The 14049-nt window shown below is 55.0% G+C and overlaps 1 protein-coding gene across 1 annotated transcript in view; it reads right to left on the bottom strand.

Annotated features, from left to right (window-relative positions):
* Positions 1-1992: 1992 nt before the first annotated feature.
* LOC123346694 (butyrophilin subfamily 1 member A1-like) overlaps positions 1993-14049 on the bottom strand; it is a 30624-nt gene continuing 18567 nt past the window's right edge. The window contains exons 9-10 of the mRNA XM_044984167.1: positions 6586-6618; positions 1993-2504 (exon numbers count right to left, since the gene is read on the bottom strand). Of these exons, the coding sequence (XP_044840102.1) occupies positions 1993-2504; positions 6586-6618 (545 nt within the window). The remainder of the gene's footprint in view (positions 2505-6585; positions 6619-14049) is intronic.

The following is a 14049-nucleotide window of genomic DNA, read 5'->3' as shown; positions in this document are numbered from 1 at the left end:
GCTGATGGGCAGAAGAAATGTGAACAGCACAGTTCATATCTCTTGAGCAGGGCCGGCTCTAGGCACCAGCCTACCAAGCACGTGCTTGGGGCAGCACCTTGGGAGGGGGCAGTGATCTGGGTTTGGTTTTGTTATTTTTGGTTTGGGTGGCGCAACGCGCCGCTGGGAGGGGCGGGGACTAGGGCAGCTCGATGCGCCAGTCGGGGGGGGCGGGGACTAGGGCAGCGCGATGCGCCAGTCGGGGGGGGCGGGGACTAGGGCAGCGCGATGTGCCGCTCAGGGGGGGCGGGGACTAGGGCAGCTCGATGCGCCGCTTGGGGGGGACGGGGACTAGGGCAGCTCGATGCGCCGCTCGGGTTGGGCGGGGACTAGGGCAGCTCGATGCGCCGCTCGGGTTGGGCGGGGACTTGGGTGGTACGCCGCGCCGTTCGGGGGGGGCGGGGACGAGGGCGGCGTGCCGCGTCGCTCGGGGCGGGGCGGGGACTAGGGCGGCGCGATGCGCCGCTCGGGGTGGGGGGAGGGCAGCACTCTTCTTTTCTGCTTGGGGCGGCAGAAATGTTAGAGCCGGCCCTGCTCTTGAGCCACCTCTGAATAAATTCAGCACCACTGGAAACAAAGAAGAGAGTCAGCACCATGTGTTCAGCCCCCTCCCACAGAGTCCAGCTGAGGAATTCCTGATTGACATGGCTGTAGACAGCAGAAGACAGATAGCAACGTGTCACAGCAAAACCCCAGCTCTCATCAGAGGGACATGCCGGTGTTTTCCCTATTGATGCTCAGTGGACACAACCAAGTAGGGAAGCAAATCCAGGGACTCTACCCCTAACAACTGCAGCTGGAAAATTCAAAAGGAACAAACCAGAATTGTCTTTCATGCTTTATTTACTGTAAATACCCGTCAGAGTGCACAGGAGCTGAGAAGCAGCTTTAATACCCACAACAATAGAAAACAGACCCACAGGTTTTGGGAACAATTATTTTTAATGACATTAAAAAGGCAACAAAGTCAAGGAAGTAACAAGTGAAATTAATGCGTGACAGTCGCACCTTCAGTGATGTTTATAAATCTCTGTCCCTTTTCTTCTCCCTTCTCTGGCACACTGGTCATTTTTACTCGCCATTTTTCTAGCCCTCATTTCCCATCCCTGTTTATTTCTCTGTGTCTTCCCCTCTCCTCTGATCCCTTCACAGATCATCCCCCTCATGGTCTTCATCATTCCCCGGAGTTTATCCCTTCCCCTCTCACTGCCTCTGGCTCTTTCCCCTCTTCAGAGTGTTTTTCTGTCCTTGTTTTGATATTTACTTTTCACCCCTTTCTCCAGGAGTCTCCATTTATTTTGTTTTACTTTATCTTTTTCTTGTGTTTTCTCTGGTTCAGCCCAGCCTGCCCCCCCACCACACCCATGACTCTCGCAGTGTTACCAACCCCAGAACTTAATAATCATGAGTCAGAGCCAACGATCATGAAATTGACCCCCGCAAAACATGAGGGCTCAAACCAATGTATAATGTATCCTGCTTTATCTTCTGATTTTTGAACTCTCCCATCCAGTGTTAACAGCTCTCCTGTAGTTACAGGGGAAGGTGCCTTGGGCCCCTGCAGCAGGAGCTCAGGCTGGGAGACCCCAATGAGATCCAATGACACAGATCTGTACAAACCGCTCCCTGCTGCTGCGGAGCTTCCAGCTTCTCCCCAACCCCCCAAACCCTGATTGATTCATGCTGTGTCCCTGCCACCCCCACCTCTGCCTGTCCCCAGCCCAGCTGTTAGTTCTGCCCCCTGCCCAGCCCGCACCTCTGCCCCTCAGGGCCCCTCTGCTCCCCTGCAGCCCCGGGGTTCTTCCCCCTCCTACCCCTGGGGCTGCAGGGAGGGGGAGGAGCTTCCAGGGGTCACAGAGATGAGGAGCCAGAGGCTGGATGGATGGAAGTCCTCCAGAGTCATAGAGACTGGGGTGTGTGAGGCAAGAGATGCTAATTTCAGGGTCTCCAGTATCACGGACACAGTCTGAGCTGGGGTCCCAAGACCCAGAGCCAGGGTCGGATTCTCTTCCAAGGGATGGAGCCCGGTGGGAAAGTGAAGATCTGAGTGTCATCACCAGCATTGATAAATGTCACCTGACCCCGGTCACAGTCCAGACAAACCCGGATCCTGCTGGGGACCCGGCTCAGGGGCAGGAGTGTCACAGGGTTGGTAAGAGCCCGGAACTGACCCCACCACCACTCCACAGCCCAGATCCCCCGCTCAGGGCTGAGGCTGATCCATCCCTTCCTCCCCACAGACTCTCTGGCCACCCCCACAGCCCAAAATGTCGCATCCCCCACCTCCACCTCCCAGCAATGTCTCCCCGAGGTGAATCCCTCACAGCCCAGCACACAGAACATAGTGTCAAATCTCTCAGGGTTCTCGGGCAGATCCTGCCACATGCCTCCCCATCTCACACTTTTCCGATCCTCAGACAGGACGAGTTTGGGATGAGCCGTGTCTGGATCCAAAGTCACATTCACTGAGGAGAGAGAAAATCAGAGCATGAGGGTCAGAGCTTGACCCTGGGGGAGGGTCTGGGCCGGCGCTAGGGTTTTTGCCATCCCAAGCAAAAAAGTTTTTGTCCGCCCCCCTTTTTTTTCGTGCCCCTGGCCCTGACCGAACTCCACCCCTTCAGAACCCCTTCCCCAAAACCCCTTCCTCCTCCCCCAGGCGTGCCACATTCCCCCCCGCCCCCATTGCCAGGGCTGCCCAGAGGATTCAGGGGGCCTGGGGCAAAGCAATTTTGGGGGCCCCTTCCATAAAAAAAAGTTGCAATACTATACAATACTATATTCTTGTGGGGGCCCCTGTGGGGCCCGGCGAAAATTGCTCCACTTGCTCTGCACCCTGGGAAAAATAAACCTTCTGTATCTCGGCACAAACCCAGTTTTGAGAAAACTTCTTTACAAGGTATAACTGGTTCTCAGCATCAGCCAGTGCTAAAAGGCACTAAAGCTCATTAAAAGGGTTGGACAAATATTTTCCGTCAAAACTTTTTCTGGATTGAAAACTAGGGTTTTTTAAAAAGCAGAAAAAAAAATACGGACAATGTCTGCTTTCCTTCAAAATTTGTTGTGTTTTTTTAATTGAAAAGCTGAAATTAGTCTGCCAAAACCTGAATATGGTTTGGGGTTTCAGAAGCGTGTAGCCAAATATTTGCTGTTTGCTGTATTTGATTGTTTAAAGAAACAATAAAAAAATTCTGCTTAAAAAAAATCCAAAACTTTTGAACCACCTCAGCTTGTGACCAAACGCCTGTGCCTATCCAGTCAGAGATTTTTCCAGGTTTCTGATACTCTGCTGGCTTCCTTGACTCATATCGGTCTCCATAACTTTGGGTTCATTTAGGTTAGAACATAAGAACAGCCATACAGGGTCAAACCAAAGGTCCATCCAGCCCAGTATTCTGTCTACCGACAATGGCCAATGCCAAGTGCCCCAGAGGGAGTGAACCTAACAGGTAATGATCAAGTGATCTCTCTCCTGCCATCCATCTCCACCCTCTGACAAACAGAGGCTAGGGACACCATTCCTTACCCATCCTGGCTAATAGCCATTAATGGACTTAACCTCCATGCATTTATCTGTTTCCTAGAGACTAGCTCCATGTGGTCCCTCACAAACTGGAGACGGTTACTGTGGGTTTGTCTTTAGTATAGTGTATGTACATACTCCACGAACTGAGCATTTGAGCTTGTTCCAGAATCTGGGATGAGCCTATGTTGTGAAAACTGAAATGCTCAAAATAGCACATGTATGTGGAATGGACACAGGGTGCTAAAATTAAATTAACCCAGGGGTTCTCAAACTGGGGGTGAGGATGCCTCAGGAGGTCACGAGCTTATTACTGGGGGTCGCGAGCTGTCAGCCTCCACCTCCAACCCCGCTTTGCCTCCAGCATTTATAATAGTGTTATATATATAAAAAAGTGTTTTCAGTTTATAAGGGGGGGGGGGGTTGTACTCAGAGGTTTGCTATGTGAAAGGGGTCACTAGTATAAAAGTTTGAGAACCACTGAATTAACCCCTTTGAAGTCTCAGGGAATGCAAGGGAGGGGGGTGGGTCTCCCTTGGTAGGGTTGGGAAGGATATTGCTCTTCCCATGTGATCCCTCCCTCAGCGGCTAATTTTAAATGAAGCTCCCCTCCCCTGACATGAATCGCCCTATGGCACTGAAATTAAATATAGACTATAACTTGGCATTTGAGAAGTGAAAGGGATGGCAGCCCTAATTGAAAAGCTAACAGCTTGGCTCTTCTGCAAGCCTCAAACTGCTGAATGAGCTTTAGGGTAGGGAAGATTGTGCCTCCCAAACAGCCTGGCCCTGCCCCCTATCCAACCCCCACCCACTTCCTGCCCCCCGACTGCCCGCCTCAGAATCCCCAACCCATCCTGCTCCTTGTCCCCTCCCCGTCTCCCTCCCCCAGAGACCCATACCCCCCATGGACCAAGCCCTGCTCCCTGTCCCCTGACTGTCCCGACCCCTATCCACCCCCTGCTGAGTCCTGACAGACCCCTGCAACATCCATAATCCAACCCCCCCATTACCTGTCCCCTGATGCCCTCCCCAACCTCTACCCCCTCCCTGTGCCCTGACTGTCCCCAGGAATTCCTGCCCCTTAGCCAACCTCCCCAGTCCCGGCCCCTTACCCCTGGCTCCCTCCTCTCCTGGAGCCTCAGTGCATCCAGCAGCCTCCCTCGACAGCTGCACCATTGCTCCGGCGGGGTCCCTGAGCTCCTCCCTGCTCAGAGCCCCGTGGTCAGGGGGGCGGGGCTGCGATCTCGAGCCGAGTGGAGGGAGCTCAGGCCCCGCTGGAGCTCGAAGCCCCGCCCCCTTAACACGCGGCTCTGAGCAGGGCGGAGCTCAGGGACCCCGCTAGAGCCACGGTGCAGCTGTGCGGGGATGGGCCTGGATGCGCTGAGTCTCCGGGAGCGGGGCGGAGGCAGGGTCGGGATCCTCAGCCATTCTCGTGGGGGCCCCTGTGGAGACCAGGGCCTGGGGCAAATTTCCCCACTTGCCCCCTCCCCAGGCGGCCCTGCCCATTGCTTCCTGCGGGCCCCCATGACCTCCTGCCCTAGTTCACCTCTGCTTTGCCTGCTCCCCCGGGTGCCCCGCCGCTCTGCTTCAGGGGAGCAGGCAGAGCAGAGTGAGCTAGGATTGGAGGGGCACAGGAAGTAATGGGGGTAGAGGAACCACTCCCTGCTCCAGCTCACCTCCACTCCACCACTGCCGCCTCACCCGAACGCCCTGCTCGGCTTCTCCTCCCTCCCAGCCTTGCTGCATGAAACAGCTGTTTGGCACACGGTAAGTCTGGGAGGGAGGGGGGAGAAGCAGAGCGGTGGCAGTGCACTCAAGGGAGGAGGCGGAGGCAGAGCGCAGGGCCGGCTCTAGGCACCAGCCTACCAAGCACATGCTTGGGGCGGCACCTTGGGAGGGGGCGGCGATCGGGGTTTGGTTTTGTTGTTTTTGGTTTGGATGGGCGGCGCTTGGGGGGCGGGGACTTGGGAGGCGCGACGCGGCACTGGGGGGGCGGGGACTTGGGTGCTGCAACGCGGCGCTCGGGGGGGCGGGGACTTGGGCCGTGCTCGGAGGGGCGGGGACTTGGGCGGCGCGGCGCTCGGGGGGGCGGGAACTTGGGAGGCATGACGCGGCGCTGGGGGGCGGGGACTTGGGTGCTGCGACGCGGCGCTCGGGGGGCGGGGACTTGGGTGCTGTGACACGGCGCTCGGGGGGGCAGGGACTTGGGCCGTGCTCGGGGGGGCAGGGACTTGGGCGGCACGACGTGGTGCTGGGGGGGCGGGGACTTGGGCGGCGCGACGTGGTGCTGGGGGGCGGGGACTTGGGAGGCGTGACGCGGCGCTCGGGGGGGCGGGGACGTGGGCCGTGCTCGGAGGGGCGGGGACTTGGGCGGCGCGGCGCTCGGGGGGGCGGGAACTTGGGAGGCATGACGCGGCGCTGGGGGGCGGGGCCGTGGGTGCTGCGACGCGGCGCTCGGGGGGCGGGGACTTGGGTGCAGAGACACGGCGCTCGGGGGGGCGGGGACGTGGGCCGTGCTCGGGGGGCAGGGACTTGGGCGGCACGACGTGGTGCTGGGGGGGCGGGGACTTGGGCGGCGCGACGTGGTGCTGGGGGGCGGGGACTTGGGAGGCGCGACGCGGCGCTCGGGGGGGCGGGGACGTGGGCGCTGCGACACGGCGCTGGGGGGGGTGGGGACTTGGGCGGCGCGACATGGTGCTGGGGGGCGGGGACTTGGGCGGTGCTACGTGGAGCGGGGGGGCGGGGACTTGGGCGGTGCCACGCAGCGCTCGGGGGGCGGGGACTTGGGCGGTGCGATGTGACGTGGCGCTGGGGGGTCGGGGACTTGGGCGGTGCAACGCAACGCTCGGGGAGGGGTCGGGCAGCGCTCGCGGGGGCAGGGCAGAGCTCTTTTTTTTTTTTTGCTTGGGGCGGCAAAAATGTTAGAGCTGGCCCTGCATCCACTCCCACATTCAGGGAAAGAGAGGCACATCGCCTCATAGGGACTGATATTTGGACATTGATAAAATATCATCTTTAATTACCTTCTTCTACAGGTGCCACAGATCTTCTCCACCCTAAAAACAACCACATGATTAGAGATGAGATCTGATCTGAACAAGTATTGCATGATTCAATACTGTACAAACTAATACACCGAGGGAAAAAGAAAATTCTAAAAGTTCATCAGAACCTCCACTGGGTTGCATGTGTGTCTCTCTCCCAGGGTGGATCTTCGCTGCAGAGTTAGCCCAGGATCTTACCTGGTTCTTGCCCCAACCTATTTATTGCACAAGCACGAAAACTCTGCCTTAAGTTTGTTGGTGCTTTGCACCCAGGCTGGCTGGCAAGACTTTGAATATAGGCTGTAGCCCAGGTACCACTTTAATTCAGCTTGGTTACCTGCCCACTTTGCAATGTGGAGGGAGGTTAACTATCTCAGGACCTGATAGTCCTCCACTATCTTCCCACAAATCCTTCTGTGCCATATTTTCTTGGCCACTGCCTATGTTACTACAGTATTGCTATTTCATTTTTCAAACTAGCTTTTGGTGTAAAATTCATCCAGTTTAGTCTTTCCCCACATTTTATAAAGTTATATTACAAAACAACCCACCCCCAAAATAATAATAATAAAAAGCAAACAAACAAAAAAAGGTTCCTATTGCATCAATTAAAAAAAATAAATTTAAAAGCAAACAACTCCACCACAATTAAACAAACTCCCACATGAGACTCCAAAATGGTACAAAAAGTTTCTTGTCAGAGGAAGGATAATGACACTTACTTATTTCGTTATCTCGTTTCTCTAAAAATTAAAGAGAAATAAATATATATGTTGTTAGGCATTTCCCTTTTCTTATGTTTTATTTCTCTTTATCATCTATATGACAGTGAAGGCTGAGAGAAATCAACCTCCTCTTCAGGACGTCAGACAAGAAGATCCAGTGGTACTTTCTGATCTTAAACTCTGTGACTCCATGACTCTATTGATTATCAGTATTTCAAACTGGCTTTTGGTGGGAAATCTCTCCAGTTTAGCCTTTCCCCACATTTTACAGAATTACAGTAACCCTTCAAAAAAAGAATAGTAATAAAAAGCAAGAAAACAAACAAAAAGAAGTTTCATATTGCAACAAAATTGTAAAAGTTAAATTTAAAAGCGAACAACTCCACAACAATTATGAGGATCCCATTAGGTACAGAATATTTCCTGTCGGAGGAAGGCTAATGACACTTACCAATTTCTGTATGTAGTTTGCCTAAAAATTAAACAGAAATACACATATTGTTTGTTCGGAGTTTCCTTTTTCTTATGTTTTATTTCTCTTTATCATCACTACAACAGTTAAGACGCAGAGATTATTTTTATTTAGTCGCCTATTAAGGAGGTCAGACTAGACCAGTGGTGCCAAAACTTTTCCTGTTGCCCCCTCTCCCCCATTACCAGTAATGGAATCCGTGTGCGACCCCCCCCCCCGCCCTTTCCATTACTGCACAGTTGGCTCAGCAGAGGAGCTTGGGCTGAAAGTGGAGCTGGGCAAAGAACTGGGGATAAGAGAAGAGCTGGGAATAGAGGTGGAGCTGGCCTGGGGCAGAGAGGGAATGAGGGCAGAGCTGGGCTGGGGGCGGAGCAGGGGGCAAAATGGAGCTGGTGCTGGGGCCGGAGCTAGGGCGGGAGCAGAGCAGGGCTTGGTGGTGCTCCCTCCCTTCCCCCTCATAGGGGCTGGCCAGGGCCCTGCTCACACCCCTCCAACGAACATTCCTCCACATACCCCTAGGGGGCCCAACCCACTATTTGGGGACCACTGGACTAGAGAATCTGGTCATCCCTTCTGGTCTTAAACTCTGAGACTCTATGACTCTATTGCTTATCAGTCTTTCAAATTAGCTTTTGGTGGAAATTCATCCAGTTTAGTCTTTCCCCACATTTTATAAAGTTACATTACAAAACAAACCCCTACACACCCTCCCAAAAGATGATAATAAAAATAAGAGAAAAGCCTGCTAGCAAAGAAATGAAAAAAAAGATTTCCTATTGCAACAATTTTAAAAGTTAAATTAAAAAGAAAACAACTCCAGCACAATTAAACAAACTCCCACATGAGGATCCAAATAGCTACAAAATGTTTCTTGTCAGAGGAAGGATAATGACACTTCTTCGAGTGATTGCTCATATGCATTCCAGTTAGGTGTGCGCGCGCTGCGTGCACGTTCGTCGGAAGATTTTTACCCTAGTAACACTCGGTGGGTTGGCTGGGCGCCCCCTGGAGTGGCGCCGCTATAGCACCAGATATATACCCCTGCCGACCCACCCGCCCCTCAGTTCCTTCTTACCACCCGTGTTGGTCGTTGGAACAGTGGAGCGCAGCTTAGCTGACCTCCACTTCCCTAGCTACTCGTAGTTTCTCTCGTTAAACCTTGTATATATAGTTCAGATTTATATAGTTGTAGTTAACTTTATTCGTTTGTAGTATAGTTAGTGTATATAGTTCACAGGGGTTCGGGGATTATCTCCTTCCCTGCACCCGGTGCCAGGTACTATGCCCGGTTCACAGGGTTTCACACTGTGCTCTGCTGGCCACAAGCCGATGCCGACAAGAGATCCTCTCCTAAGTGCCTCGAGGAATCTCACCTAACAGATAAGTGCCGCATTTGTAAGGCCTTTAAGCCGAGAACAAAAGGGGAGCGGGACTTTCGTCTCAAGCAGCTCCTGAGGGAGGCAGCTCTTACTCCTCCACTCTTGGCACCGAGCGCTGGTCAGTCTTCAAGAAGCGCTCCCTCGGCACTGGATCGCCGGTACCGCCAAGGCCTCTTGGCACCGGCCGTCGCTGGCTCCGACGTCCGCTCAGCACGGATCCCTCTCCTGGAGGATGAAGAGGCACAAGACTCTTGCTGCGTCCGAGCCGCCTGCTCCGCAGCCCGAGCGCTATACTAAGTCGGACCGCCCGGCACTGATATCTGCCGTGGCACCGACAATATCGGCACCGTCGACTCCGGCCACGCAAGAGCCGTCGAGTCCAGTGCCGAAAGCTCTCCAGTACGAGCCGTGGTTGAGCTCACTATTAAGCTGCGTCAGAGCCGCCTGCTCCGCAGCCCGAGCGCTATACTAAGTCGGACTGCCCGGTTCCGATACTTGCTGCGTCACTGACAATATTGGCACCATCGACTCCGGCCACACAAAAGCCGTCGAGTCCAGTGCCTGAACGCTCCCCGGTGTGAGCCGTGGTTGAGCTCACTATTCCCTCCACACCGGAGACATTTCCATGGTGAGGGAGTTGATTGCAATGACAGCGCCTGCGCTGCCTCAACCCCTGGCACCGCCAGTGCGGGTTATATAGTTGATCGGCAAGCCTGCCTTGATCAGACCACCCTGTGTCGGCACCGCAGAGCGGCACCGTTCACGATTGCAATCCCGCAGATGTTCTCGGTCCTGTCGCCAAGCCAGGTACCAACGCCGCTCGCAGTCCCGGCACCGTTCTCCATTTCGGTACCGGTCGTACTCGCGGCACCGATCAGCGTCCCGTTCACCAACCCAGAACACTCAGCGCCGATCCAGCTCCCGGCACCACTCCAGGTACTGAACTCCCGTAGCCACTCCCGATGTTGAGCCTCGAGATCTCGGTCGACCTCTTGGCACCGCTCTGGTCACAGGTCCCATTCTCGCTCCTGGTACCGGTATGCCTCCCGGTACCGATCCCCGGTGCTGCGTCGAGCGACGTCAGCTGGAGAGGGAGACTCTGCCCAGGGCTTTTTAGCTCCTCCATGGCCATCCATTCGGATGTGCACACCAGAGTCTTCCAGGTGCCCCAGGCCCAGGACCCTGACCCCCATCAGTGGTCACCCTGTACATCTTGGGCGTGCCATCAGGCCAAAGGCCTACCTGTGATCCCATCTCGCTCTGTTCTGTCAGAGCAATAGGTGGTAGAGGCGACAGTTAGCGCCCCCCCCCCCGACTGGTACGGAGGAAGCCCCAGTTCAGTCACCGGATTCCGACATCCCACCGGATCAGGAGGTCATCCAGGAGCGCGAGCCTACACAGGACCCACTTGTCCCCGGCCTTTCTTCTCCCTCCTCCCCAGATGAGGCGGTGGCAGGAGCGTACTCCTCGGGCCCTATCGACTTGGGGGCCCATCAGGACCTCCTGAGACGGGTGGCACTCAATATGAATCTCCAAATGGAGGAAGTCTCGGAGATACAGGATCCGGTCGTAGACATTCTGTCGGCTGACGCCCCCACTAGAGTGGCCCTACCGTTCATTCCGACTATCAAGGTCTATGCGGATACCATCTGGCAGTCTCAAGCCACTATCCCGCCCGCGGGCACGGGAGTCGAACGCATGTACATAGTATCCTCCAGGGGCTACGGGCACCTATATGTACATCTTCCCCCCTGCTCCCTTGTCGTCCAGTCCGTCAATATGACGGAACGCCATGGCCAGCAGGCACCAGCCCCTAAATCCAAGGAGGCTAGGCAAATGGACTTACTGGGCCGTAAGATGTACTCGGCAGGGGCCCTGCAACTTCGCGTAGCAAACCAGCAAGCCCTGCTTAGCTGATACTATGGGCGGCGGTGGGCAAATTTACGGAGTCAGTTTCTCAGAACTCCCGTCAAGAGTTTGATGCCCTCCTGGAAAAAGGGATGAAGGCGGTGAGAGCTTCCCTCCAGGCCTCGTTGGATGTAGCTGACTCCGCAGCCATGACTCTGGCCACGGGTGTTGCCACGAGGCACATTTCATGGCTCCAGTTATCGAGCCTTCCCTCGCAGCTGCTGCACACTATACAGGACTTGCCCTTCAATGGCAAAGGCCTGTTCTCTGAAAAAAACTGACCCTAGGCTGCAAAGCCTAAAGGACAGCAAGGTCACTATGCGCTCCCTCTCGGCATGCACACGCCGGTGACTCAGCGCCGACCTTTCCGCCCCAGCCTCACCGCCCTTACCCTGCACCTAGACAAAGACAGGACTTTGCCAGCAGGCGTCGCTGAGGCAGTCGTAGGCGTCAGTCAGGACCCCAAAGGGGCCAAAATCAGGGTCCTCCTAACCACCAATGGGGCAAAAGCCTACCCATCCTCGTCCCTCTTAGGGACCCCTCTCACAAGCAATTCCTCTTGCAAGAGGTGCAGACGCTCCTCACCATCCGAGCTATAGAGGAGGTTCCAAAGGACGAAAGGGGTAAAAAGGTTCTACTCCCACTAATTCTTAATCCCCAAGGCGAAGGGAGGTCTCAGACCTATCCTAGACCTGCGGGAGCTCAACAAGTTCATGATACACCTGAAGTTCCGCATGGTATCCATGGGGACCGTCATCCAATCCTTGGATCCCGGAGACTGGTATGCCACCCTCGATATGTAGGGCGCGTATTTTCATGTCGCCATTTATCCTCCACATAGAAGGTATTTCTGGTTTGTGGCCAACCGTCATCATTTCCAGTTTACGGTCCTCCCGGTTGGCCTCTATACAGCCTCAAGTGTATTCAAAGCATCTGGCTGTAGTCGCGACCTCTCTCCGCCACCGTCGGATACACATTCTCAGTATCTAGATGATTGGCTCATTCGAGGGACCACTGGGGCCCAAGTTACCAGTCATGTGGGCGTCGACAAGGACCTATTCCTGCGTTTAGGCCTGATGATCCATATAGAGGAATCCACCCTGATTCCAACACAGGGAATAGACTTCATTGGGGCCATCCTGGACTCCAGTCTCGCCACAGCCTGCTTACCTCAGCCTTGGTTTCACGTGATGGTAACCATTGTACAAGGTCTACGGACCTTCCTGACAACTTTGGCTCACACTTGCCTAGGTTTCCTGGGTCACATGGCTGCCTGCACATTCGTAACCAAACATGCCAGGATTCGCCTCCATACACTTCAATCGTGGCTCACCTCGGTGTACCACATGGGCAGAGACAGAATGGTCATGGTCGCCTCGATCCCCCCGAGCATCCTAGGCTCCCTCAACTGGGGGTCGACGGCCTCCCTGGTATGTGCAGGGATGCTGTTTCATCCACCTCACCCCTTGGTGTCCCTCATGACGGACGCCCCATCTCTCGGCTGGGGTGCTCACCTGGGTCAGTTTCGTACTCAAGGCCTTTGGTCGGCTCAAGAGCTGGCCTTGCACATCAATGTCCGGGAGCTGAGAGCAGTCTGCCTTGTGTGCCAGACGTTTCAGCAGCACCTGCAAGGCCGTTGTGTCGCGGTGTTCACAGACAACACAACGGTCATGTGTTACATAAACAAGCACAAAGGAGCACGGTCCTCCCCTCCTTGCAGGGAGCTATCCAGCTCCGGGACTTCTGCACAGCCCAATCAATAGACCTGGTAGCGTCCTTTCTCCCAGGGGTCCGGAACACTCTGGCGGATCGCCTCAGCAGATCCTTCCTGTCTCCAAGTGGTCGATTCCTTCGGATGTTATCCATTCCGTTTTCCAGAAGTGGGGCTTTCCCCGCATAGTCCTCTTCGCTCTCGCGAGAACAGAACAAGAGAGAAGTTCTGCTCGTTCCAAGGCCTCTCCCCGGGCTCGGTCTTGGATGCTTTTCTGATGCCGTGGACGAGCCGTCTGCTGTACGCTTTTCCGCCATTCCCGCTGGTTCACAGGGCCCTGCTAAAACTCCGCAGGGACAGAGCGCACCTGATCATGATCGCTTCAGCGTGACCCAGGCAGCACTGGTACACCATGTTGCTAGACCTGTTGGTAGCCAACCCGATTCCCCTGCCTCTTTGCCCAGACCTCATAACGCAGGATCACGGCAAACTTCACCACCCAGACCTGCAATCCCTGCACCTCACAGCATGCCTGCTGCGGGACTGAACCGATCCGAGTTACGTTGTTCTGCCTCGGTTCTACAGGATTCTCCTGGGTGGTAGGAAACCTTCCACTCGGTTAACGTATCTGGCCAAGTGGAAGCGTTTCTCCTGCTGCTACGTAACACACAATGTTTCTCCCACCGAGGTTCTGATCCATTCCATCTTGGACTACCTCTGGTCTTTCAAACAGCAGCGCCTGGCGCGGTCATCATTAAGGGTACACTTGGCAGCCATCTCTACCTTCCACCCAGGGGAGAGTGGCTGCTCCGTATTCTCACACCCGATGATTTCTAGGTTCCTCAAGGGCTTGGAGCGTTTATACCCCCAGGTTCGCTGCCCCGCCAAAACCTGGGTCTTCAACCTGGTTATAACCAGCCTTATGCCTGCCCCATTCGAGCCACTGACAACATTCTCGCTGATATACCTGTCCTGAAAGACAGTTTTTTCCTTGTAGCCTTTGCATCGGCCAGACGAGTCTCCGAGCTTCAGGCTCTCACGGTGGACCCACGGTGCACTATGTTTCTCAAGGACAAGGTGCAGTTGTGACCACGTCCGGCCTTCCTCCCTAAGGTGCTGGTGACCTTTCATATCAACCAGGATATCTTCCTTCCGGTCTTCTTTCCGCAGCCACACTCATCGTGAAGGGAGCACATTTGCCCTCCCTAGACGTCCGTAGGGCGCTCGCTCTTTATATCGAGCGGACAA

This window comes from Mauremys mutica, chromosome 12 (genome assembly GCF_020497125.1).
Source record: "Mauremys mutica isolate MM-2020 ecotype Southern chromosome 12, ASM2049712v1, whole genome shotgun sequence".
Lineage (NCBI taxonomy): Eukaryota > Metazoa > Chordata > Testudines > Geoemydidae > Mauremys > Mauremys mutica.
This window is presented reverse-complemented; position numbering and strand designations above follow the sequence as displayed.